This window comes from Ixodes scapularis, unplaced genomic scaffold (genome assembly GCF_016920785.2).
Source record: "Ixodes scapularis isolate PalLabHiFi unplaced genomic scaffold, ASM1692078v2 PGA_scaffold28__5_contigs__length_5199819, whole genome shotgun sequence".
Classification (NCBI taxonomy): Eukaryota; Metazoa; Arthropoda; class Arachnida; order Ixodida; family Ixodidae; genus Ixodes; species Ixodes scapularis.
Window position 1 is genome coordinate 5,055,566 of NW_024609855.1, and position 26,807 is coordinate 5,082,372.

The 26,807-nt window shown below is 46.6% G+C and overlaps 2 protein-coding genes and 1 pseudogene across 2 annotated transcripts; 2 read left to right on the top strand and 1 right to left on the bottom strand.

Moving 5' to 3' along the window:
• The first annotated feature begins 439 nt into the window (after positions 1 to 439).
• LOC120850802 lies at positions 440 to 5,698 on the top strand (annotated as a pseudogene).
• Positions 5,699 to 16,459: 10,761 nt separating this feature from the next.
• Positions 16,460 to 22,310, bottom strand: LOC115326902. Its single transcript, XM_040223476.3, has 2 exons — positions 20,730 to 22,310; positions 16,460 to 18,316 (listed from the first exon to the last, which is right to left on the bottom strand). The coding sequence occupies exons 1-2, from the start codon at positions 22,114 to 22,116 to the stop codon at positions 17,049 to 17,051; spliced, it is 2,655 nt and encodes an 884-aa protein (XP_040079410.2). The 5' UTR covers positions 22,117 to 22,310; the 3' UTR covers positions 16,460 to 17,048.
• A 397-nt stretch (positions 22,311 to 22,707) lies between these two features.
• Positions 22,708 to 25,655, top strand: LOC120836066. The gene is made up of 4 exons (XM_040223474.3): positions 22,708 to 22,925; positions 23,022 to 23,131; positions 24,357 to 24,573; positions 25,474 to 25,655. Exons 1-4 carry the CDS (start codon positions 22,733 to 22,735, stop codon positions 25,653 to 25,655), a joined length of 702 nt encoding a protein of 233 aa, XP_040079408.1. The 5' UTR covers positions 22,708 to 22,732.
• Positions 25,656 to 26,807: the final 1,152 nt, after the last annotated feature.

The window sequence follows — 26,807 nt, forward strand, 5'->3', positions numbered from 1 at the left end:
TTAACAAAAATAAAGTATAATGAAGTTCACTACATCTTCCAGGTCAAAGGCATGGCTGAGGTATGCCAAAAGAGACGACCTTCTGCGAAAATCGTCCAGTGAGCTGCATGCGAAGTATTTCGTCTGCAGCAGTCACTTCACAGCGCGTGACTTCATGGACCCTGGGCGAACAAAGCTAATGAAAACCGCTGTGCCTTCAGTTCGCCCATCGACATATTCAGATTCTGAGAGAGCTAAAGGTAAAGATTTATTTAACTATTCATATACGAAAAGTATATTACTTGTGTAAAACTTTATTTAAACACAATATTGCTTCTACGGCTTCACAACCTAACTTCTAATAGACGAAACTCTTCCAGACTTTATGGAAGCGACAACCCCACCGTGCGGCGCAGACCCCATGGAGGCTACAGCCTCCAGCTTCCGGTCCGAGGAACCCTCAACCGCTGCCCATGGTGAGGAAGGACTTGTGTTGGAAACAACAGCCTGGGTCTAATAGACAAATTTTTCCAGACTCCATGGAAGCGACACCCCCACCGTGCGGCGTAGACCCCATAGAGGCTTCAGCCCCATCATGCGGTGCAGCCTCCAGCTTCCGGCCCAAAGAACCCTCAACCGCTGCCCATGGTGAGGAAGGACTTGTGTTGGAAACAACAGCCTGCGTCTAATAGGCAAATATTTCCAGACTCCATGGGACCGACAACCCCACCGTGCGGCGCAGACCCCATGGAGGCTACAGCCTCCAGCTTCCGGCCCGAAGAACCTTCAACCGCTGCCCATGGTGAGGAAGGACTTGTGTTGGAAACAACAGCCTGGGTCTAATAGACACATTTTTCCAGACTCCATGGAAGTGACACCCCCAGCGTGCAGCGTAGACCCCATGGAGGCTTGAGCCCCATCATGCGGTGCAGCCTGCAGCTTCCGGCCCGAAGAACCCTCAACCGCTGCCCATGGTGAGGAAGGACTTGTGTTGGAAACAACAGCCTGCGTCTAATAGGCAAATATTTCCAGACTCCATGGGACCGACGACCCCACCGTGCGGCGCAGACCCCATGGAGGCTACAGCCTCCAGCTTCCGGCCCGAAGAACCTTCAACCGCTGCCCATGGTGAGGAAGGACTCGTGTTGGAAACAACAGCCTGGGTCTAATAGACACATTTTTCCAGACTCCATGGAAGCGACAGCCTCACCGTGCGGCGCGGACTCCACGGAGGCTACAGCCCCATCATGCAGCTCGCCCTTGGATTTCCGACCGGTGACACCGTCCACATGGTCCTCCTCTGAACCAGTTGGAGCTTGTAAGTGTCCCATTTCTTTTGTTCACCTGTGCCCATATGCTACTACTCATATAACTAAAATTCATGCATGTTAAGGTGGGTATTAGTTCGTCTACTTTTCCGGTGATGGGCTTTTCATGCAAAACCTGTAATATACCTTACATACTGTATTGTCAAGGCATACAGTGGAAATATGTAAATTTAGCAAACATAGCTTCAAAAGCCCAGTTTCCCACGATTTCTAATTGTCTGTAGTTTAGGGGCATATTATCTACTTGCAGATTATGTCACTGTAAGGTAATGTTGGCTGTGCTGGTTATAAGGAGAACTGCTTACCTGCTCTGATTTCGTTATTTTAATTTTTTACCCGTTTCAGGTACTTCTACGCCTCCTCTGCGCAGTTCTGCGCCGAGACCTAAGGACATCATAAGGCGTCTCCAGGCCAAGGTTTCAAAGTACCGGAAGACCATCGCAAGGCTGCGCAAGCAAGAGAAGAATATGCCTCGATCGGCTGCGGAAGCTCTCAACATCATTCGCCCTCACGTGACAGACGAGGTATTTCACCTACTGTCAAGCCATGTTAAATTGAAATCCAAGGGCAAGGGAAAACGATTCCCGTTGTGGTTGAAAAAGTTTTCTCTTCATCTCAACTTCCGTGGGCCGCGGGCATACCGTTTTTTGTCTCGTTATCTCTCTTCCTACTCAGCGCACACTAAGAAGATGGCTGTCGGATGTCAAAATGACACCTGGAATTATACCAGGCATTATGTCATCCATTTTTACAAAAACACAATCATGGAGTAAGCGCGATCGCGTCTGCACTCCCATCTTCGATGAGATAGTGTTAAAAAAAAACTTGTCATATGACGTGTCACAAGATGTTGTTCATGGATTTACGGATGATGGCTACGAACGAACCTCAACGATTGCCGACAGAGCCCTGGTTATCCTTCTTACCGGAGTTTCCCGGAGATGGGTTCAACCAGTCGCTTTTACAATTGGGCACACGTCTACGCCATCTACCGTAATCCGGAACTTGTTGATCTCGCTCACTGAGCAGTTGCAAGACATTGGAATTACAGTTAAAGCTGTAATTTGTGACCAAGGGGCTTCCAATGTAAGCTTAGCAAACCAGCTTGGTGTCTCTGTGGCGCAGCCCTTTTTTTTCGTAAAACGTGAACGCGTTTACTTCATTTACGACGTTCCCCATTTAGTGAAAACAACTCGGAACAACCTGCAGGCCCACAGGCTTCATATCGAAAATGAGATTGTAGACTGGGCAGATATTGTGAAACTGTACCACTGCACACATGAGATGCGACTGCGGTTGGCGCCAAAGTTGACTGAAAGACATATCTACCAGAAACCTTTCAGTACATGTTCTTCTTCTTCTGTACATGTTAAGCTTTTTGCGGATGACTGTATGCTATTTTCTAAAATTACTACAGTTCTGGATCAGGAGTTACTAAATGAGTCCTTGGGGGTAATCAGCTCATGGTGTGCTACATGGGGCATGGTTATTAATTTTAATAAGACGGTATTTTGTAGTATTACAAACAAGAAGAAAGTGTTAGATTTCCGCTACACTATAGGGAGCACAGAACTTGCAAAAGTAGATGAATTTAAGTACCTAGGTGTGATTTTTTGTAATACGTTGCGCTGGAATAGTCACGTGGACTATATATGTGCAAGGGCATATCAAAAGCTAGCGTTCCTTAGAAGGCACCTAAGACATGCAAATAGAGATGTTAGATTAACTGCATATAAATCCTATGTGCGTCCGATATTATAGTATGCAAGTTGCGTATGGGACCCCTACAGAAGAAAACAGGTCACACAAATAGAAAGAATTGAGAACCTTGCTTTACGGTTTATTTTTTCGGAATATAGGCGTACGTCGTCTGTTACCGCAATGAGAGCTGAGGCGCAACTGGATCGCCTAGAAAACAGAAGAAAAATTTCTAGATTAAAAGAATTATACATTATAGCAAACGGACAGACAAAAATAGATCCTGAAACATATCTGCTACCTTCGACGTCTCGTTCCCGGAGAACGAGCAACACTAAAGCCATTTCACCGTATCAATACAAGAATGATGTATTCAAATATTAATTCTTTTGCAGAACAATAATTGAGTGGAACGCTTTACCAGAAGAACTTGTCAGTTTCTGCAGCCTTGAGCTATTCGGAGCCAAATTGACCGAATTTTTTAATTAAGTGATGCATGTAAAGAATGCGCAGGCACTTCGAACTGCCTGCGCACGCTTGACCCGCACAGAGTGCATGATCATGTATTTATTATGTGCTTTTGTACTTCCTCTCCTGCGTAGACCGAAAGGTCCGCAGTATTGTAAATAAATAAAAAATAAAAAGTAATATGAAGGTTAAGCGGGCGAACCAGGTATTGAGTGCTTCAGTGTGCGTCACGCTTTTAGCTCTTGTCTATGCGAAACAGCTGCCTGAAGCAGCCATGTCAACTGCTTATTTTTGTGACCGCATGGACAAGCTGTTTGATTGCTTGAATAGCTCCAGTCCAAAGAAAATGGAGCAAAAGTTGCGCCACGCTATTCGAAAAGGGCAGCCGGATTTAGTTGAATTTCTCGGAAAACAGCTTCCATGGATTGCGTCTTGGAAGGTCGAAGGCAAACGTCAGCCACACACTATCATCGGGTGGCAAATTACGATCAAAGCCGTCTTGCTGCTGTGGGAAGATGTTTCCCAGAATTACGACTTTGAGTTTCTCCTCACGCGTCGACTTCAACAAGACCCACTTGAACAGATGTTTGTACACATAAGACAAAAGCAGGGATGCAACTCGAATCCCAATGTGCCTCAGTTCATATCTGGCCTGAAACACATTGGGATTCAGAAGCTCCTCACACTGTCACCGAAGGGAAATGTCGAGGAGGATGAGACGGACCTCCTCCAGGAGTTGTCCCCATCTTCACTTAGTAGCGAGTCACTCGTGGATGTTGTGCAGCATGTCCCACAGGACGACTTTCCATCTTTGGAAAACATCACTGAGTTGGCAGCCCATGAGGAGTCCCATGTTATTGACAACTCTGCTACTTATTATGTTGCTGGCTTCATTGTTAAAATGTTTACTGAGAAGGCTGCAGAAGGTTGTTGTTGTCCTGACTTGCTTAGAGATGAGCACAGTAACCTTGATGAGCCACATCAGTTTTTTATGATGCTGAAAGCGTACCACGTCCCAGGCAAGCTCTTCGGCAACTTGACTGCGCCATCAAGCGCAGCTTTCACACTTGTTCAGCAGCTCGAGTCAATCTTTCTTTCTGTTATCGAAAGTGTAGCGCACCTCCGAAGTGTTTGTGAAACATTGTACATAACTCTCTCGCGTGTTGGTGATTTTAATTTTTGCACTCCAGAGTGTCGTGCACGGTTTTTAAAAATGTTTTGCCGAATTCGATTGTGCTGGCATGTCCGTTTTGTAAATAGAAACTTGGATAAAGTTCGCTTCCATTCTCGCGTCTCTGGTGTACAGCTTGAAAAGTTCAGTGGGTAGAAGATGATGTTTCAGCCTTTATGTTGCATCTCATAGGATATCTGCAACTGTAAAATTAATTTTTTGGGATTTTATGGGGCCGTGCAGACTGCACACCTGCCATTTGTTGGGATTATTTGCAGTCAGTAGGTTGCACTCTACTGGTCTATTGTAATGACTGCTTTTTTAGATGGTCATGTCTGTTTTTTTCCTATTGTGGTCATGTGGAATGTGTAAGTTCCCATATTGATCTTTGTTAATACTCTCTTAGGTCACTCATCTCGGATGCAACTTTCTCTTCTTTTGGACACTGTTTCTGCTTTACACATATGTGGAGCGTGAAGGAGATTGAGATCAGGGGTGTCCACCAACCTGGCAAGCCTGAAATGCTCAGGGAATTTTGGATCACCTGGAAAAGTCAGGGAATTATCAGGGAAACTGTCAAAAGGTTGGCTAAATCAGGGAAAGTGACGAGTAAAAGTAGCACGGTGGTGCGGAATGAAGCCCGGCGATCAGGTGTCGTCACGGTTCTGCTGAATAACATTGCCCGAAATGTCATCCTTCGAAGGAAGGAACAGCCAGGAAATTTTAACAAAATAGTCAAGGGAAACCTGGAAAAATCATGGACTTTGGAAAAGTCATTGGGTAGACACCTTGTGAGATGTACCTAATTAGGCAGTGCAGATTGCATGCCAAGCCTTGGTGGAATCATTTGTGATGAGTTGGTCGCAAGTACACCGGGCACCAGTCTGATTTAGCAGTCTTTTGTCAGCCATTTCATGTGCGCTTGTTATGGTAGTGGTCATGGTAAACCTTACATGTTAAATGTGACATGTTAAACGTGACATGAACGTAAAACCTGTATTAGACCGTCGGTTGGCTTTCAGTTCTTGTTATTTTGGTCATTATTGTTACTTAAATCAGCAGGAGCAAGGTATTTTTAATTCTGTAGTTCAGGCTGTGTTAGGGTTATTTAATGACTATGTCACAGACTAAGAAGGTCTATACTAGTGGCAATCTTGTTTAGGGTGATTTCAGATAAGATCGACCAAAGGATGGCTAGTCGACATTTTCAAATCAACTGATGTTTTTATATGTTATTGTCTAGTGTCTGGTATGAACGAATCCAAACTTCGTTTTGACTAGAAAAACTACTTGGGGACAGGAAAAATCGTAATGCATGAGGTGGTGGACAGTTGCATTAACGCGCACTGATGGAGGGGGCCCGTTTGAGAGTGAATAACTAAAGCGATAACATTAGGAGAACTCTAATACGTTTTAGGCGCAAACTATGGGTATAGCTTGCTTGTAATATAAAGTAATCATATTTATTTAAAATTTATTTATTTTTCTAAAAATTGACAAACATGCCTGCTCGAACGACAAATGGCAAACTTTGGAGGTCTGTATCTCATAAAATAATTTAATCATTATGATATAATTTGCAGATATTATTCTACTAATATATAGCTAATATTTAAAAATAACTAAGGTATCTGTATGATACAATAGTTAGGATATATTTAGTCAAACATGGAAAAAAAATCAAACAAAGAAAAATTCCGATGCGAATAAAAAAAAACACCACCCTCGATTTTTTTTAAATTTAGGTAACCTGTTATACTCTATTTCGGCATTCATTTCCATTAAAAACATGTTGCATCATTTTATTGAGAAAGAAGATACAACTCCCAAAAGTAGGGTCCTTTTTCAAAGCCTACACTTAGCAGTGTTTTATACAAGAACTGACTCTGAGTTCCAGTTTCATGAAACCAACACACATCTTTTATATATTTTTATTCAGATGAGGCCAATGATAACTAAAGAAATCGTTCACTACTTAAATAAAGGGGAAACTACTGTGTACAAAGAGGTATCATATTACGGACTAGTGATCCGAGAAAAGATCATGCAGCCATCGGCCACTAGGAACTTTGTTTACTTTATTCTCCTGCGACACTATATGCTATTCCCTCTTCCGCTCTACCTTCATCTCTCTCTCGCTCTCTCTCATATATATCCCTGATATATATCCAGAACAAAAACATGTTCAAGCATTCCCTTTCTGCGTGGTAGTGTTCTGTGGCTAGCAAAAATCATTTCCTCGCTAAGCTCACGATTATGGCAAAATAGTTGCCGGAAACCGCAGACGACACTCGTCGCTAGTTCTGGCAAAACGGCCGATACAATCTTTTTTTCGCATTTCCCCGCTCGCTGTCAAGGACAAGGGGGTTCGCTTCAACCAGCAAAACATGGCCGCCGACGCCTGTTTACTGAGCAGTCATGCCTGTCGCCATCTCACTCGCTGGCGTCACGGGCGATAATATCAGGCACAAAGGGGCACACCAACCGGCAGCATTATCCCCAAATACTCGAGCCTCGCGTAAATACATAGAGTGTAAACGCTGTCGCCATGTTATCGTAGTAAGACCGCCTCCCCCCCTCCCCCAACGGGGGACTGCAGTACGCGACGGCGTTCTAACACAACGGCGACGATATCGACATCGCGGGCTCCGAATTTTCCCATAGTTCAACTCCACGGGCATTTCTCGAAACGCTTGATATTGTGTACGCCCGCCTGGAAGGATTTCAGGCGCGTAGTTAAGATAAGGCGGTTCTCCGCAGCAAAAGAAAGCAATTTCACAAAAGATTAAAAGCGGCGGCGACGCGTGTGCGGTGAACGCTTGTAGTTTTGGTGTAGACAAGGTGTGTGTGTTCTCGTTGTTGACACCAGCCGGCGATAAGGCACTGCAGGCGGTAGCTCAGTACAGCAAGGGCTAATCCGAGTGACCATCAACGTAACCCCACCGCCAACCCCTCGCGAACCGGTCGCCGACATGGCTCAGGCTGTGTCATGAACCACGTGGTAGAAGCTCGGGTGCTTTCATATCAGCGCGTGGAGGGACGACAGTGCGATTCCGGAAAGTCTTTTTCGAAGGCCGCTGACCACAATTTTTTGTCTGGAGACTTTCCCTCTTTCTTCCTTTGACGTGGATCAAGCTTTGCCGACAGCCTCAGTTGTGACCTCTCTTTTCAAATGTACGTTTGCAGTGAGTGAGCTCCTCAGCCTCGGACTTGTCACTTGTGCACCCAGTAGTTCTTTCACTTGGCAATTATATGCCATCAGTTGGGGTTTAATTTCTATTATTTATGTATACATTATGAAGACGTCCTGGAGCTCCGAACGAGTGTTTTGTGCAGATTACTTTTGCAAACACAAAAAGACTATACCAAAGCAGCGGAATTTTCGAAGTGTTGGCGAGTTGGACCTAAACTCGTTGAAGCAAATTCTTCCGCCTGACTGTTCCACCAAAGTGAGTGCGACGGACTACCTGTGCTACCATTGCTTCATGCACATCACTAAGGAGATCTCGATGCGAAGCTCAGAGCAGTGCCCTGACATATTTGTGCCAGCTGAAGAAGCAATTGAAGATCTAAATCGCAGCATACTACCTACAGATGTGTCGCCGCTGAGACAACCAAGCGTCGTAAGAAGTCGGGACAGGCCTGCCTATGTCAAGAGAAAGCAGACAGAACTGGAGCAGGTTGCTGTCAAGAATATACGCTCAAGGCTACGTATTGCGTACGACAGGGACGCACCATCGGGGTCGTCCGAACCAACATGCTCCACATGCACTGAGTGGGTGGACAACTTTCGGCAGGCCTTTGAAACCGCCACCTCTCTCCGGGAACGTTGTCAACTGCTTACACTCCTGCCGTCAACACTGACGAAGAATGAGGTTCAAAAGATGATTCCACAGGCCTCAATGTACCTCATCAGTAAATCCCGAAAACTCAAGGAAAAGCATGGCGTGTGGTATGAGCCGGATCCTTACACGAGGTGCAAGGTGAGCCCTGAGAACCTGTCTGCTGCCCTAGAGTGCTTCACGAAAGACGAGCTACAATGTTCGCGCCAAAGTCCCAACCAGAAGGACGTCATCTCTGTCATGCTCAACGGAGAGAAAACGTTCGTGCCAAAGCGCTTCATGACACGCTCAATACGAGAGGCCTTCCGTATATACAAAGACAAGCATCCCGATTCCGGCGTTGGGCTAACGAAATTTTATTCGTTGCGCCCTAGATGGGTCCAATGTATTCCACACCAGGAAGTGTGCGTTTGTGTGCGCTGCGCCAATTATTATCTTTGTATTGCCGCTCTAGAGAACGTTACAGGCTCAACCTTCAACACTGGTGAAATGAACTCGGCATTTCTGTGCGACCCAGCAACAGAACTGTGCCTTCAAGGAGACTGTGATCACTGCCCAAAAGGCCAGTTTCTTACACTCCAGGAACTTGATATCCCGGAGGATGAAGAGATTGTGCTTGCAACATGGGAGTCCGGCGACCTTGTGAAAAAAACTTTGGAACCTGAGACTTTCCTAAAAGTCCTCCAAGTGACGGTTGGAAGTTGGGTACTTCACAACCATATCCGGCAAACGCAAGGTAAAGCGATCTACAATGAAAAACAGTGCATGCAACGCGGGAGCATTGTCTTTCATTTTGACTTCGCTGAAAACTGGACCATCGTGCTTCCTGACGAAGTGCAAGCATATCACTGGAAAAAAAAACAAGTTTCGATATTTACATGTGTAGTGACGACAAGAAAATCTACAAACAGCTTTGCCATCATCAGTGAGGACCTGTGTCACGACGCCGCTCACGCTTGCTTGGCTCTAGAAAAAGTGAAGGAGTGGGTTGAAGACAACGTTGCGGTATACTCGTACGTGACGTACGTAAGTGACGGCGCCGCCAGTCATTTCAAGAATCGCTATCAGCTTCACCAATTTGCAAAGGACGATTGCCCACAAGCCCAGTGGTTACTTTCTGCATCTGGACATGGGAAAAATGCATGTGACGGAGTTGGCGGACTCGTGAAGCACCAGGCCACGCTGAACAACCTGAGAGAACGTTCAGTAAGCGCAATTCAGACGGCCAGGACAATGGTGAGCGTTCTATCAAAGAAACTGAAAGGCGTGCATCTTGTATATCTGGACGAAAATGAGGTTGTTCGGTATCGTGAACAAAAAAAGAAGAGTGGCTGACGGTGCGCGCCTTCCCTGGCATTCAGTCTTGGCACGCGTGGCGGCTCAGCAAGTCATCAACAGAAGGGACCTGTGACGTATATGTAGCACGGACAGTCGGATCTGCTTGGAAGCAACTTTATTAAATGGGTACAGCGAGGAAAACCTTAGCGTAAAGTGCCGAATTTGATTTCCCAAGGACTGCTCATTTTGAATGCAGGGACATCTTATTTATCACATTTTTCTTCACGGGGTATTTAACCTACTGTTTTTGTTGGTGGTTACTAATAATTTTTATCTGATCACTATAAAAAAAATCCCAAAATGTTATCCTCGAGCAGGATAAAATATATCGGCTTGCCACGATTCATTCATACACCGAGAGCATCGCAGCTGCTCCAGTTATGCACTATGGCATCCGTCACCTGAAATTGTTTGTAATCGTAAATACACAGCCAACCTAAATATCTTACTATTATATCTTTGTTTTTGTGTGTGGAAGTAAAGTTATTTATTTTACTCTAGATGTAAAATATACCGGAAGGTACAACTTCACACCGCATCATCTTTTCTCAAATCATTAGTCTCTAATATGATACCCCTTTGTACGCTTATGTAAAATGCTGTATATAGTTTCTCCTCCCTTTTACTGTGTGACCGATCGCTCTTTTTATCAATGACCTCATCTGAATAAATGTATATAAAAGATTTGTGCAAGTTTCATGAAACTGGAACTCAGAGTCACTTCTTGTATAGGACACTGCTAAGTGTAGGCTTTGAAAAAGGACCCTACTTTGGGGAGTTGTTTCTTCTTTCACAGTGCAATGATGCAACATGTTTTTAATAGAAATGAATGCCGAAATAGAGTATAACAGGGTACCAAATTTAAAAAAAAATCGAAGGTGGTGTTTTTTTTTTATTCGCATTCGAATTTTTCTTTGTTTGATTTTTTTCCTGTGTTTGCCTAAATATATTGTAACTATTGTGTCACTCAGATACCTTATTTATTTTTTTAATAATAGCCATATTTTAGTAAAATAATGTCTGCAAGTTATGTAATAATGATTAAATTATTTCATGAGATACAGATTTCCAAAGTTTGCCATTTGTCGTTCGAGCAGGCATGTTTGGCAATTTTTAGAAAACTAAATAAATTTTTAATAAATATTATTACTTTATATTACAAGCAAGTTGTACCCATAGTTTGTTTGTAAAAAGTTGTAAAATTCTCCTAATTTTATTGTTTTAATTATTCACTTTCAAACTTGCCCCCTCCATCAGTGCGCGTTATTGCAACTGTCCACCTCTCCCTGCCTTACGATTTTTCTTGTCTCCAAATTTTTTTTCTGGTCAAAACTAAGTGTGGATTCGTTTATACCAGACACTAGACAATGTCATATAAAAACATCAGTTGATTTAAAAATGTCGACCAGCCACCCTTTGGTCGATCTTATCTGAAATCACCCTTTAGGCATTTACTTGTCTGTTTTTCTCATTGTGGTCATCGTGCATTTCAGATTTCTTCTGCTGAGCGTTTTATTTGCATACAAATTGCATTGGATCAACGAGCTTTGATACTGCAAGGCCAGTTTTTTTTTTAGTATGTGTTTCTGATGCTGCATATGTTATGTGTGTGGTGCACCTTCCATGGAACATGATTGAGAACACAAAACAGGCTTGCAATCCAATTGCAGTTGTAACATTGTAATTCCAGTTGTTTGATAAGATTTTCATGCATGCCATAATATGCTTGTCATTTTTTTGTAGGATGCATTGTTTGTGAATCCTTGATGCACGGTGCTTATGTTTTGTAGTTTTGGTAATTATATACGAGGCACAAACTGCCCACCATATTTTTTTTGCGAAAATAAACTGTGTTGATTACTCCCTGGTGTGTTCTTCTGGACAGCACAAACCTACATGGGTTTCCTGGCTTGTAAAGTCAGTGTTAACTGTATATAGTATTGTCCATTAGTTGTCCGCATTAGGAATCGTACATACGTGTGAAGTAATTACAGCCGAAATTTACCATGCGGGAATAGTAGGAAAAACATAACTCGCGGCAAACCAGATGGCGCAGGCTACCGCCCAATACACTACGCCAAACTATATATCTATCCATCCGGAAAGTATTTTTATTGTGACTCCATTCATTCAGTTGGGGACTACGACGGCCGCTGGGTGCGCTCCCTGCCAGCTAAATGGGCCGCTGGGGCCTATGGGAGTGTCCGCTCTTTACCTTGTGTAGATTACTCTATGGAGTCGCTGCCTGGACTCCGGCAGCACCGGTATCAATGTTAATCGTCTTGTCCATGTCCAAATAAATGTAGTTTCTTGTTCTTGAAACCGTTGGCTCCGTGTTATTCCTCCGGGTCGGGTATGCAGCAAGGCAAACCGACCACAATGGCGCCCAACCGTGGTATGCTACCCACTCGCAGGAATTTCACGGGGCTTGGTTTCTTCTTTCGGTAAGCTTTTTTCCCATACCACGTGTTTCCTATCGTCGTTCCGTGCTTCCGTCACGTCCGCGTTTGTCGTATTGGCGTGTTTTTGACTGTTTTTGTGACCGCGGCAATCGTTTTGCGCTTGTGTTGGGTTTTTGGGGGCGTTTCTTTTTTTGTACTCGCAGGCATGCTCAAACTGGAGCAGGAAGCCGCGATGGCCGCCGCGGCACAAATGAACCTGCTCACGAAGGTCGCGGAGATGTGCGACTCCGTGATGAAGCGCCTGGTCCACACGCCTGGCCAGCAGGAGACCCCACCACGAGAGCCCCGACCACACTTGACTGTTCCGGTCCACATGGGGTATGACGACGTCAAGTCCGTGGCAGACTTCCTGGGCGAGCTGCATACGTACCACCTTGCCTCCGGTGCCTCGGAAGCCTTCATCGTGGAGCGGAGTGTCCCGCTGGCGTTGCAAGCCAGCGCCAGGTGGTGGTTGGGGTCACAGGCCCCCTTCACCAGCCTGGCGGACTTCCAGACACGGCTTCGCGAAGAGTTCCTGCCTGCAGGCTACGCGACGCAGATTCTCCGAGAGCTCGAGGCAAGGACGCAGCACCCGGATGAAAGTCTGGTCCGGTACGTTCGGGTCATGCAAGAGCTCTTCAAGAGGGCGGACCCGAAGTCACCGGGGTCGGACAGAGTAGCTCGGATCTGAGGACAGTGTCACCCAAGGTACCACGTCTACCTGATCAACCGCACTTTTGAGACCCTTGAAGAGCTAGCCCGGGGCGCGCGCCTCATCGAGGAAGCTCGTCATGCCGAGCGGAACTACGTGCCGCCGCCACCAGCCAAGTACGCGCTCGAACCGGCATGCGCATGGCGGGGCCCCGAGGCCTCCACGCAAGTGGACTGTGCGAACGAAACCTCCCTTCCCCACCACGTCAACCAGGAGAGTTGGCGTGGCATGCATGGTGATATCCCGTGCGGGATAAGCGTATGTTCGCCTAACTCTCCCCGAGAGGTGCCCGGATGTCACAGCGAGGCCCGTGAGGGTTTCGGGCAAGGGTCGCCACGACAGGTGGGAGGTCGTTGGCCGCGCCCTATCGTAAGCTGGGGCCCAACGGAGATCACCACTCAAGCGAACCATCTTCATCAGACTGCTCCTGCAAGTTCTGGCGAAAACTGGCACGGTGCGGTCGCAAACCCGCAGCCCAGCAGCATTGACCCCCGCCGCAACGGAACAAGCCCTCCCCACAACAGCCAGTCGCAAGCCTGGTGGAGGCCCTCCCATAGTGGTTCCTTATCCGATCACTGGAGGCGGTGCTTCGGGTACCTCGGTGCGGGTGGCCTAAGCGGGCAACTGTCGTCGGACTTCTGCTACGTGTGCGAGCAGCCCGGCCATCACCGAAAGCAGTGTCCAAGGCTTCTGGACACTACAAACAAGAGGTGGCACGAGACGGCGGCAAAGGGCCGGAACCAAAACAACCAGGGAAACTACTACGGCAGGCGACACTGAAACCAGACAGCCACTCGCCGACGGCCGGTGCAGTCCCTGGGAGCGGTGAGGCCGCTGCCCAGATTCCATCGGTATGTCGAATCCAGCCCGAGCCTAACATCATTGAACCGCGCATGACAATATCACTGCTCGATTTTCCCATTGCCGCACTTTTGGGTTCTGGGGCCGCGATCTCGCTCATAGAGGATTTAGTTTTCGAACTCTGCAAAGCAAAAAAGATAAGCCTCCGGGAGTGCAGAACCCGTTTGCAGCTAGCTTCTGGTACAGCGATAACAGCTGGAGGAGCCGTGAGGCTGCAGATTCGGTTTAATGGAAAGAAGCGACGTCAGCGATTTGTTTATATGCCAGGACTTGTGGTACCTGTGATCTTGGGCCGAGATTTCATTACAGGCGAAAGCATGACACTCGACTTTTCTGGTGGTGGATACCGGCTGGGACAACAACCGGAGCTGACTCCGTTTACCAAAAGGGAGGTCTGCATCCCTAACTCGACCACTGCACCCCACTTCACCACGGTGCCAGACGTCTTGCCTGCCGGCGTTCGAGAATCGTTGCGAAAGTGCCCCGCAAGCAGCCAGCAGAAGCAGGAGCTGCAAGCCGTCCTGGAGTCTTTCTCACCGATGTTCACGGAAACACCTGGAAAGACTGACATTCTGCTGCACCGTATTGAAACCGGTGACGCGCCGCCTCGGAGGTGCAACCCTCGACCGATCAGCGTCCACAAAAGGGCGCTCCTTGATGCGGCGCTCGAGGAAATGATCGACACCGGTTCAGTACGTGAGTCGAAGAGCCCCTGGGCATTCCTCGTTGTTCTCGCCCCGAAAAAAGACGGAACAGCCAGACTCTGTGTGGATTACAGGCGGCTTAACGATGTGTCTGTACGAGACAGCTACCCTTTCCCCAGCATTTCCTCCGTGATGTACGCGCTCGGTAACGCGACCGTGTTTACAACGCTGGATTGCAGTCGCGGGTTCCTTCAGATCGAGATTCACCCATCAGACGTTCCAAAAACGGCTTTCATCTGCCACAGAGGGTTGTTCGAGTTCACCCGACTGCCGTTTGGCTTGTCTAACTCACCAGCCAGTTTTCAACGCCTGATGGATGTTGTACTTGGGAACTCGAAGTACGAATTTGCCATGGCATACATGGATGACGTGGTTGTTTTCTCGAGAACTATCGAAGAGCATGTCGAGCACCTTCGCATTGTACTTGAGCGAATGCGTAATGCTGGGCTCACGATTCATCCCGGAAAGGTTCAGTTAGCCGCGCCCAAGATTAACCTCCTTGGATTCGTTGTGGATAACGGCACGCTCCGCCCCAAGGAAGATAAGTTGCGCGCGCTAACGGAATACCCAAGCCCACATGACGTAAAGAGCCTACAAAGATACCTCGGAATGATTGCGTTCTACAGGGATTTCATTCCACACTGTTCCGAGATATCGCAACCGCTCAATCACCTTCTAAAAAAAGGCGTCAAGTGGTGTTGGGCCGATACAACAACAATGCGCATTCGCAGCCCTTTCAAGAGCCGTGACTGACAACGCTTGTTTACGGCTCCCAGACTTGAACAAGCCGTTCGTTCTGCAGACAGATGCAAGCGACTGTGGCCTGGGTGCTGTCTTGCTGCAGGAGTATGGCGGTGTGGTTCGGCCAGTTGCTTTCACGAGCCACACGCTAACTCCAGCCGAGCGCAACTACAGTGTCGCAGAACGTGAATGTCTCGCCATTATTCATGCTTTGAAGCGCTTCGATATGTACCTAGATGGCGCAACGTTCCAGATTCAATCTGATCACTTAGCGCTATCATGGCTAAGGGGGCTTAAGAATCCAGCTGGACGTCTTGCTCGTTGGGCGCTTACGCTACAACAGTACGACTACTCCATTGTGTACCACCCGGGGTCAACTAACAAAGTTGCTGATGCGCTTTCTCGTGCTCCACTTCCCGAGGAACACTCGCAGAATACCCATGGCTTGGTGACCATCGCGGCCACGACACGAGGATCCCCATATTCACGGTGGGGTACTTTGGTGAGCCGCGAGGAGCTTCGCAAGGCGCAGCTGGATGACGGACTCTGCCAACGCCCCTATTGAAAATAAGTCTAAAGGGTCCTTCAAAACTTTTTAAAGGGTTTGAGGGGGCCTTCAAGAATTTTTAACAGGTTTGAAGTACCCTTTAAGGGAGTCTAAAGGGCCCATCAAAACGTTTTGATGGGTGTGACGTACCCTTTAAGAAAGTCTAATGGGCCCGTCAAAACCTTTTGAAAGGTCTAAGGGGGACCACAAAGATTTCTTAAAAGGTTTGAAGAACCCTTTAAGATTCCTTGATGCGTTCTGGGCCACGTCAGAATCTTTCTTAAAGGGTTTGAAATGCCCTTTAGAAAGTTCTAAGAGGTTTCTTTAAATGTCTGTGGGGCCTTCAAACACACCCGTCAAACAATTACAAGCAACTCACAGAAGTTTGTTAAAATAAGACAAACTGTAGCCTGCCAGTCGTATTTGTATGCAACTTCTAATTCAACATCTTTAGTGCTTAAAATACTAAGCAAAAATTATGGCTTTGTGTGTCTATCTTAAAGTAACAAAAACTAATCCAGTCAAGTAACAATGTAAGTAATCAATTATTGTTTACAACCAGGAATTGTAACAATTTACTTTTAATGTAAATTAGTAATTCACTACATATTTGAAGTAATAGGCACAAGTCTGAATCAATGTGTGTGCATATGTCAGTCAGTTTTATTTGACAAGTTTAACAAAATCAAGGTACATGAAATGCACCGACACATTCACTGAAAAACTTCAAGGAAACTCAAGAACCGTAGCAATATAAGAGCTCGCTGGTACAATGCTAGCAGAAACACTGAACGCTGCTCACTTATTAAAGTGCAGCATGGAGTTCACACAGAGCATGAGCATGGTCAAAGCCAGTAGCAAGAATTCAGAAAGCAACCACCTGAAAGCTTTAGACTGGCCCCCATTTCACCGACAGGCTTATACCCGTGCCACACGGGCAACTCGAATGCCATTCACAACGAATGACATTTGTGTGATCGGCGAATCAGCTCGCAATCTGTCGCGCGTGGAATGTGCCATGCCCGGAGTGTCGCGCGCTGATTGGCCGTCCGCTCAAATGTCATTCGTTGTAAATGGCGTTAGAGTTGCCCGTGTGGCACGGGCACGGCTTGTGATGAAGCCAAGTCTCAGTGAAATGCCGGCTGTCCCTCCGAGGCTTCCAGCCTTTACAGTAGCAAGCACAAATGAATTCCAAGCCCTTCCCCCTTTCCCCCAAAATTATTTTTTCTCATAAAAGTTGGGCATGTCGCACAAATAAGATTCATCTTCAAGTTCAATGAAAACACAGATGCACTCAATCTGGTCAGAGGAGAAGAGAACTAAATTCTCCTCATTAGGGGGCACAATACACTTATGTAGGTACTTCACGCTACCAGTTCCAAAATCTTCAAGAATCAGGCTCTTACAGACTAAAAAAATTTCACCAGTCCTTACAGTCTTGTAGATGGCCTGAATTTCACAATACGTACCATCTCGCATTTTTACAAATTGTGTGCATGTCTTCTTAGGGCGCGTGTACTCACGACTGTGGATTTCGAACCCCACTACTCTTGTTCTTAGATGTCTTTCAAGAGTAGGTACCTGGCCAAAATGGCATTCAAGAAGGCTATGCACAGCAGCTGTTAACGACACTTCCTGCGGAACACCCAGGACACCGTCCTCGGAATCATTCTGAATGTTGAGAAACATGCGAAAGAGTTGGTCAAAGTTAGCTGGGAGATTGGTCATTTCACCAAATCGTGCCAGTGCGTGCTTCATAGCCCACCTCTCAGCAACCTGAAGAGGAACGCCTTTAGCAGCGGTTACAAGGCGCAGAAGTGCCCCATTTGCACTTTCGAATGGGAACATGGATAAAGCCCACAGAGGGCCAAGCTGCATAACACTTTTGGGCAAATGCATAAGTAGATGCATGTTAGAGGTTTCTGCACCTTGACCATAAAGGGCAGACACTTGTTGGAGAAAACGTGCCAAAAGCCCTTCAGCAGCTTGGATGTCATCCCTGTGGACGCTTTTCTGTAACAGCAGAAACACTGCCTGACACAAATGTGTGAAGTGTGCAAGGTAGTGGTGTGGCAGTATGCTATGAAGGCAAGGCATAGCATAGTACACCATCCAGTACCTCCACTCTTTGGCCTTCCATAGAGCTCTTTCTCTAACCGATCGTGTGGCCCTAGCGAAAAGATTTGGGGGACGGATCATTGCCAGTCTACGGTCTACAGCAGCCATCTGGTTTCCGATGTAAAAAGGTGCGCCTGTGCTTGTAAACCACAACTCTGTCAGTTGTTTCGCAACACCTTCAAGTACACAATGCATGTAATCGGGCACTATGCCCCAAACCAAATCAAAACCTTGAAGTCTTGCAATGGGGCTCGGTCCGTACATGCCGTGCTTCGTGGTGCCTGTCATCACAGCCGCTTTCACGTCCTGCAGCACACCTCTGTGCGTCCTTTCCGTCACACTGGAACTGTAGGGGTACTTCAGAGTGCCTAGAAAGAAGAAAGATGCAAATGTTGTGAGACAATGAATGATTACACACTATCACAACCAGTACTCGATGTAAATCTGAGATTATAGGGCCATTTTTGATTCATCGTCCTTCCCTTCGTTTTTGTTATGCTGGGCGGCTTCGATGCTCCGCGGAAGGTGTCACTCAATAGCAGAGCCGTGGTCGCAGTCTTGTGAAAAGTGATATTCTGCCTCGTTAGATAGATCTGCTGTCCTATTTTACATTAAGCACAAATAAACACCATGCAGACTACCTCTGCATTATGTCGTACATAACTTCACATTTTTTTTAGGTTTCTGTAATTGGGCATGAAGGTGGTAAAAACACCAACACGGATGAATATAGAGCAGCCATTTTGGGAGCTAGGCCCCTGACATGATGACAGTCATCACAGAAAGGTTAAAATGTAACCCTTGTTTCCAGCAAGATGGCAAATCAATGGGAATTTTAGCAGTAGAGCTAAAACGACTTTCTTTGACATGTGCGTTTGCGACATTACTGGACGATGCTCTTACAGCTCGTCCCATGGCTGAGTTCCACGACAGAACGACCCAAGCCAAGTTGCTAAACAAAAGAAAGCTAATTCCCCTTTCAGACGGCACGTTAAATGACATTTAGGCAAAATGACATATTACAGCTTGGCCAATCCGCATCTTTAATATGGCACGCTGCGCATGCACACACGACATGCAGAACCAGGATCACAAGGTGATTTAACAAGCGGTGAAATGACATTCAATTAAAGGGGCCCTGCAAGAACTTTTTACTGGTTTTTAATTTGCACCGAACCTGAGCGCACTGAACGTAGTAACGTAGTGCAACTTTTCTTTTCTCGAAATTCGCTTTAGTTTAAAAGTTATAGGCAAATTAAAATTACAAAAACAAGCAAAAAATAACCTCTCTCATGACGTCCTTGGTTGCTTGACTGGCCGTGAACTAGGGGAGGGGTAGTGGGCTCATGGCGAGCGCTCACGGCTGCCCCACTCCGTGTCGCCGGCGCGAGAGGGCGCCACTAGAGCATATTCTGGATAGGCTGTATGCAGCAGGCAGCCAGAACGGCTCTCATTGCATTTGCTGCGCGATTAAACACTAATTCGGCATGACACTTCATTGGCCACAAACGACAGCAAAGACGGGGTAAAGATCTGTTCAAATGGGAGCCACTTCGCGCTGCCATACCGCGAAACGGTCAAACCGCAAAACAAAGCAGCTCGCCGAAGGCCTTCGGAACGCTCGGAGCCGGTCGGATTCTCCAGTTCGTAAACGACCGCAGCGCCGCCGCGTACATCCGTGATCTTCCCGTGCCGGCACCTGATGCCACTACTCCTTTCTAGTATGCGCCGCCTTTTCCGTCGCTTGGTGGCGGGTATGTCGACGGGTCATTTCTTGTTTCCGTACTTTATAAACTGCATTCGTTTCTTTTCTGATCTAAACTACTGAACAAAAAACTAATTTTATAAATAATTGAAACGGTTCGCACCACTTATATTTTGGATTTCTACTAAAAAGAAGCTTTTAGCTGCTCTGACCAGTAGTAAGCCCAGGACCTAAGACGTCAAATATCGCGCGCTTTCGGTACCGCGGGTCGCCTCCGTCGGTGGGGGAGGTTTCCGCGCCGTCCGGTTAAAATATGATGCACTGATATTTAGCTACTCTCTCCGTGCCCGCTGGCTTGCCTGAGCTCTGAGGGACGTGGAAACCGCAAAAAAGGTAGACGCTTAAATATGATTGCAGGGCCCCTTTAAAATGACATTTATTTCCCCATCTCACTGAGATATAGACGCTTTCAGGCAGCTGTGCATGGGCGCCGCCATAACCAACCTTCAGTTTTTGTTCCCTCTTATTCCGTTCGCTCCACTTCATCATTGCTGCAGCAGGAGAGGTTATTGCCATTTTAGACGTAGCTGTGTTCTACTCCGTAGAATACGCCTTTGTGGAGGCCCGTCAAGGCCCGCTTCAGTGGCTCGGCATCTCGGTAAGACAAGAGAAGGTCGGCTATGGCGGTTCAATCCGGCGCGTGCTGAAAGCGTCTATAACAAAAGCAGCTCTGAAAAGCTCAAGAACACTGTTATGGTACATTGTCACAATTAAGCCTTGCTCCAATACTCCAATTAGTTTGCTTCAGGTCCATAGCTTTCGCTGTTTGCCAAGTTCAACAATTCACCGACTTTGACCTCATACCGAGCATCAACAGATTAGAGGTACGCCGGAGCAACGAGCAACATCCATTTAATTTGAAACTACTGCAATTATTTTGCCAGTGGTATAAAGCTTTCTGAGCTGGGCAGCACTATATATTGTCTCACAGTAGATTTAAACTGAACCATGGTGTCCGGAGATAACGGTCTATGATTTGAAGGACAAGGAACCATTGCTGTGAATATTATACTCACCATCAACCAGAGTTCCTTTGTGGTAGCACCACGGACAGCCGTAGTAGCCATTGAATTGCTTGCGGTTTAGCACTGCTGCTCTGGCAGGAGCATCCGCGATGCAACACACCGCATAGACTTTGGATTCAAGAGCCCGTCCGTTCTTGTGGCAAACCCATTTGATTGCGCCGATTCTGCGAAATTGTTCCACAAACCCGTCAAGAAAGAGTGACATGACTGGCTTTTTCTTGCCAAACCAGATTCCACCAAGCAAGAGGTTTTTCCACCGGAGGATGGGGGGCAATTCATTGAGCATTACATGAATGGGCCACATGGAATTTTTGCTGGTCTTGAATACTGGAGATCCGTCAGTACTGAAACTAGCAGTGAGATCTTCCATTGCGCAGCCAAACTGTTGTCGTGCTTGGTTCACAAGGTCTCCGTCAGCCAGGTCAGTGAAAATGTCCCGTGATCTCTGGGCGATCTTTTCGAGGTTGTCCCACAGAGCCTTCCTGCAGTTCTTAACCAGGTCATGACATTGTTTGCGCAAGTTGAAAATGATAAAAAATGTGCCGTTTGATACCATTTCTTCTGCTCCATACAAAGTCTTACACTGTGAGCACCTCGCCTTCTTGTCTTGTAGGGGCGTCTTGCAAACCATGAGCGGTTTTGAGCACCTGTCGCAAAAAAAATGAAAATCCACCATGGCTTGCTGACTCTGCTTCCACACCTTCCGGAATAGAAACTTTGACTTTGGAGCCACGAAAACGCCGAACAGAGTGTTTACGAGCCTCAACAGGCCCTCAGTCTGCGTCCATGAGAGGCCGGCGGACACAACGTAGGCCAAAATCAGCAACAGAACGTGCCCTCGGGTCGAGTCTTGGCCAGGAATAGGGGGCCCACTGCACAGCTCTTCAAAAATTTTGAAGTCTGACTCATCTTCGCCGCTGGTAGTCAAGTCGGGATCCCCTTGCTCAGATTCGCCACCGCCACTCGACGCCGTTTCGCCAGTTTCGCTGCTTCCACTCGTGTCACCTGATGCCAGCCCATCTTCGCTGGTGCATGAGTCGTGAAAAAGCTCTTCATGTTCGCTCGTGTCGTCGGATTCATTGTCGCCATCAGAAGTGGCTTGCTCATCGCTGGTGACGCCCGACGTGATTTCATCCTCGTTGGAGTCAGAGCTCTGGTTAGAGATTTCATCCTCGTTGGAGTCAGAGCTCTGGTCAGAGTCGTCGAGATCGTAGCACCGGCTCGAATTATCTCCGTCCCCTGACGTTTGTGAAAGGTTGATGAGCTCTGCTGCACGCTTGGCCCTCGCCGCTCGGTTCGATTTTGTTTGCTTAGGTATCACATAAGCCAGATCCGGCCCCATGTATACCTTCCTTCTTTTCTTCGCTCTTGGCGGCATCGCGCTGAACGTTACTATATCAAGTCGCGCTTGACTTCGCTAGCGGTAACAGTAGCGACAGCCGATACCCGAAACGAATAAGGGAAGAAGACCAGGGAAGACAGCGGAAGATCTCGTTTTCTCTAGACTAACCGGATGCTGAACTTCGGATGCTCTTTGCCGAGTCTGATTGGATAGTTATTTCCGGAAACCGAAACCAGGCGTCTGCCGACGCGCAATTTTGCTCACAATAAATGGTGAAAAGGCTGGAAAATAAATGAAGCTAGTTAGTGTATGGAAGCGACAGTTAAACATTATTAACAATCCAAGACGTCTTTTCTTATCAACCGGGTCTTTTTCTCTCTTGGTTTCGGTTTCCAGTTTATTATGCAACACCAAGTCATTGACCCACTGGTCGCGATCCTGTCGGTAATATAACATCATAATACTCATTTGATTAGAAAATAGGTATTGATAAAAGTAAAAAAAAACAAAAAAACGTCACTTTACAATATTTTTTTAGTTTAAATATTTGTAGACAACTAGCGCCCCCTGCCAAAATCAAGAAAATACTTATGTAAGAACTAGCCTTACTGAAGCAGGTAAGGGGTCAGGGCGTCGCGCGAATACTGAAGCTATGTCTAAAATGTTCGCGTTGGTGCGCTATGAGATCGACAACACGACAGCGGTTGTCTCCGCACGAAATATAAAAGACTTCTGCCCCGTAACCTGTGAGGATTTTAATCCAGACTTGTTGTATGACGTGTTCTGGAGCGGCAACACGACTACGAAAGGCGGCTACTACCACGCTCAGATTGTCAACATGGCAGGTATGTGGAACGATTTCCCCGACTCCTCTTTTTACAAGTAGCTAATTGATTGTGGTGCACATCAACACCAAATATACCTTGATTCACCGATTGCAGAATCCGAAGAAGAACTGCGTGATGTAGCGAAACGAACACGGAAAAGGCCGCTCTGTAGCGCAATGCCAGCAGACTTCTCCGAGGCGCGCAAAAAGCCTCGTTCAATAATGGTCAGTTTTTTTTTTTTATTATTATTATTTTGCTTTGCAGTTTAAACGTTCGGGAAATTATTGAGAAGAAAATAGGATTAATACAATACAGTAAACTTTTGTTAGCTCAACCTCAGCCATTTTGAGTTTTCATTTAATTTGATCAATATTCAACAGTCTCGGTGAGCGCCCGTACATTTCTATGGGGAAAAAGAGCTTCTTAGTTCGAACATGCAAGGGCACCGCATCGCATAATTAGACTCCAGCGAATGCATGCCGGCGTAGTTGCACAGTATCAATGCAGGAAATGAAGTACGGCTCCACGGCTGCACGCCACCAGACCGAGTGGGCTGAACTGTGTTCTTAAAATTATATCAAGTTGACTCCCACCTTACGTACTGAGAGTAGCATCAAAAGCTATGACAGTCGTGAAACACTGACAACACAGCCATTTTTTTTTCATTGTGACCGTGTTTGTTGCAGCTGCTGTTCCTGCTTCAATTTCCACTGTTCTTTGAGTGAAAAATGAGAAGTCGGCGGCTGTTCGCCATCGTCTTTCACACACTTTAGCAGCCCATAATTGGACTTCTTTAAATATAGTGCCCGGGACTTCTTTAAATATAGTGCCCGGGACGCGTCTCGGATGTGTGTTTACTCCTATACCCCCGTGTTTAATGTGGTCCCGAAGTGGTAACGAAGGGGCTGCTGTGTTAAATCTTTATGAGTTCCTGTACAAAAACTTGTGGGCAGCCAGAATACCGCATTCACAGCCATAGCTGTGCTCTCCTTCACAGCATTGAAGTTTACTCCTCGCATGATTGATTTGCCAGTGTGCGAGAATTCGCGCAGCTGAAGTCGTAGTACATGAAGCTTGCACATGTAGCTTAAAAAAATTGTCTCGTCCTAGTCTCTGGGTTTTTTTGTCAAATAATGTTAAACAGCACCAGCTCCGGTTTGCACTAACTTTTTGTTCAAGGTATTTCTGTAACTTGCACTTTTGTTTTGTATCTGTGACCTTCCTAGCACAACAGCAATAGAGGGTCCTTATGTCCTCAATATGGTATTTCTTATGTTAAATTTCGCCCGTAAATTTCAAGCGCTTTTGGACCTCTAATTTTTCTGTTTGTGCAAGTGCGAGCTAGCATGTACTGCTTTAAAGCCGTGAGCATGAAGCTTTCCGGGTCACTTCGAATCTACAAACGGAAGTTACCATTGAAAACATTCTCTAATATCTTTCTCGGCACAGAAAAAAAAGAAAGCGACAAATGACAAAGATGTCAACAAGCGCCAAAGAGATTTGGATCTGCTCCAAAAGATAGAGCATGAGAACCATGACCTCGTGCCCCGCAAAAAGTACATGGAGGTACTACGCAAGCTGCACGAAAAAACAAAAGCTCTGGAGCAGTGCCAGAAACTAAATGAGCAGCTCCAGGAGGCACTCTGCACAAAGATAAAGAAAGCAGGTAAGTTATTGCATCTAGTTCATTCGCAAATAAATAATCATTTTGAGTTCCAAGCCCCAGGCATCATGTTTTAGAGCGCAGCTCTTAGGGGCCCGTTCCCGGCTTGAGCGGCGTCGCCGTCGCCGTCGGCGTCGGCGTAACCAAGGTCATCCCAAGGTCACGTGACCCCCAAGGTCACGTGACCCCTCCCAAGGTCATCTCAAGGTCACGTGACCCCTGAAGGTCACGTGACCCCTAAGGTCACATGACCTTGAGGGTCACGTGGGGTCATCTTGGGATCACGTGACCCCCAAGGTCACGTGACCCCTTCCAAGGTCATCTCAAGGTCACGTGACCCCAAGATGACCCCACGTGACCCTTTGAAGGTCACGTGACCCCCAAGGTCACGTGACCCTTCCAAGGTCATTTCAAGGTCACGTGACACCAAGGTGACCCCCACGTGACCCCCCAGGTCACGTGACCTCTCTGAGGTCATGTGACCCCTCTAAGGTCACGTGACCCCTCCAGGTCACGTGACCCCCAAGGTCACGTGGGGGTCACCTTGGGGGTCACGTGACCTTCAAATGACCCCCAGGTCACGCCTCCCCGAGGTCACGTGACCCCCTCCCCGAAGTCACGTGACACCCCCTCCCCCCCCCCGAGGTCACGTGACCCCCCCGGAGCATATTAAAGAATGAGGGGAGGAGGAGAAGGGGGAGGGGTCTACCCTCCCCTCAGTACCCTTCACTCCTCCTCCTCAAGAGCTGTGCTCCAATTGGGCGTTACAGGGATTTGTAAACGGCTTTCACTTTTTCAAAGCATTTTTTGTATTTACTGCCATGAAAGGTTATAATATAAGTTTTTATGTTTCAACTACTTACATTCTCTTTCAATGCTGTTTTCCTACAATGGTTTCTCTAGATTGCTTCCAGTGCCAGAAGGGTGGAGCAGAGGAGACTGCTCCTCTCTATTATGTGGACTTTGAAGGGCAGGGGGATGCCAACGAACCAGGACTAGACCCTGCCTGGTCAATCCTAAGTGCAATGACAGTCGAGTGCAATATAAGAAAGGTAATTTGGGAAATTTACGTACCAAACCATTAAATTTGCAGCCAAAATTGCTGCGCTGATTCCTGTCAAAATGTGCAGCAATTTACAGTGCCTTCTATTCCGTTAATGTTTCTCCGTAACTGATGTAAAACTAATATAAAATTCTATGTCTAATTATGATGTTTGTGGTTATGTGACTTTGTGCCCTGTAATCAGATTGGGCGGCGGAGAAAAGCTCACCGGAGAAAAGCTCACCGGAGAAAAACTCACCGGAGATAAGCTCACCGGAGAAAAGCTCACCGCAAAACCGGCAGATGCGGAGAAAAGCTCACCGGCCTTTGAGCGGATGTGGAAAAAAGCTCACCGATATTTTTTTTAGCTTAGCTTGATTCTGCGTCGAACGTGGCAATTTAACACAATTCGCATTCGTCACTTCATTAAAAATACGTTCTTTTTTGTAATATTCTTGAAGTTCATTGGGCATATTTACCAATTCCTCAGAAATTAGTAATCACCCATTCTATAAATTAATGAAGCCGCAAGCATAAAATCAAAACATCGTACACCGATAAAAAAAAAGGCAACAATTTATTGACAGCTGACAGCGCGCTGTCGCTAGCTCTGTCAGATAAAGAGGTTTGTTCTTTGCGAGCTATAATGAAAAGCGGTGCGTGAACCGGTTCAGCTCCAAATATTGTGTAGTGCCTAATAGATAAGAAGGTATTTGTTGATGTAATCAGTGTCGGCTACGTTGTTTTTTTTCTGTTAATTTCACGAACAAAACTTTAGTTGCGAGAACAGCTTCGCTTGTCGTGTTTGTTTTTTTCACACCGTCGTCGTCGTTTGAGCGGTTTTCATCATGTATAACGTTTACCAATGCGCCCTATTCGCTGCATAACAGAAGACTACTTCTACTATAGGTTACGAGTAACAACGGTGCCATTGCGCAGCTCCGAAGGTTATGGGTGGCTCACCGTAGAAGGGCACTCAGTATCACACAAAGAGAACGTGTGAAAACACCAGCACGAACGGCTAGAAAGCGTGCATGTCCGTGGAAGAAAGAAGCCTCGATATCCTATTGACTGTTTTATCCTGTTTTCAATGGTTAACAAAAGCTTCAAAGAGAATTTCAGGCACCGCGTTGTTGCGCATGCACTTTCGGATATTCGGCAGTTACAGCTTTGATTTTTAAGATTTTAGGCAGAC

What these genes read in the sequence shown, in the direction of transcription:
- LOC120836066 (XM_040223474.3), top strand. Translation starts at nt 22,733, where the DNA reads ATGTCTAAAATGTTCGCGTTGGTGCGCTATGAGATCGACAACACGACA. An exon ending in TCAGATTGTCAACATGGCAG is followed by an intron (nt 22,926 to 23,021) that starts GTATGTGGAACG and finishes CACCGATTGCAG; the next exon opens with AATCCGAAGAAGAACTGCGT. An exon ending in CACAAAGATAAAGAAAGCAG is followed by an intron (nt 24,574 to 25,473) that starts GTAAGTTATTGC and finishes TGGTTTCTCTAG; the next exon opens with ATTGCTTCCAGTGCCAGAAG.
- LOC115326902 (XM_040223476.3), bottom strand. Translation starts at nt 22,116, where the DNA reads ATGCCGCCAAGAGCGAAGAAAAGAAGGAAGGTATACATGGGGCCGGAT. An exon ending in CAAAGGAACTCTGGTTGATG is followed by an intron (nt 18,317 to 20,729) that starts GTGAGTATAATA and finishes TCTTCTTTCTAG; the next exon opens with GCACTCTGAAGTACCCCTAC.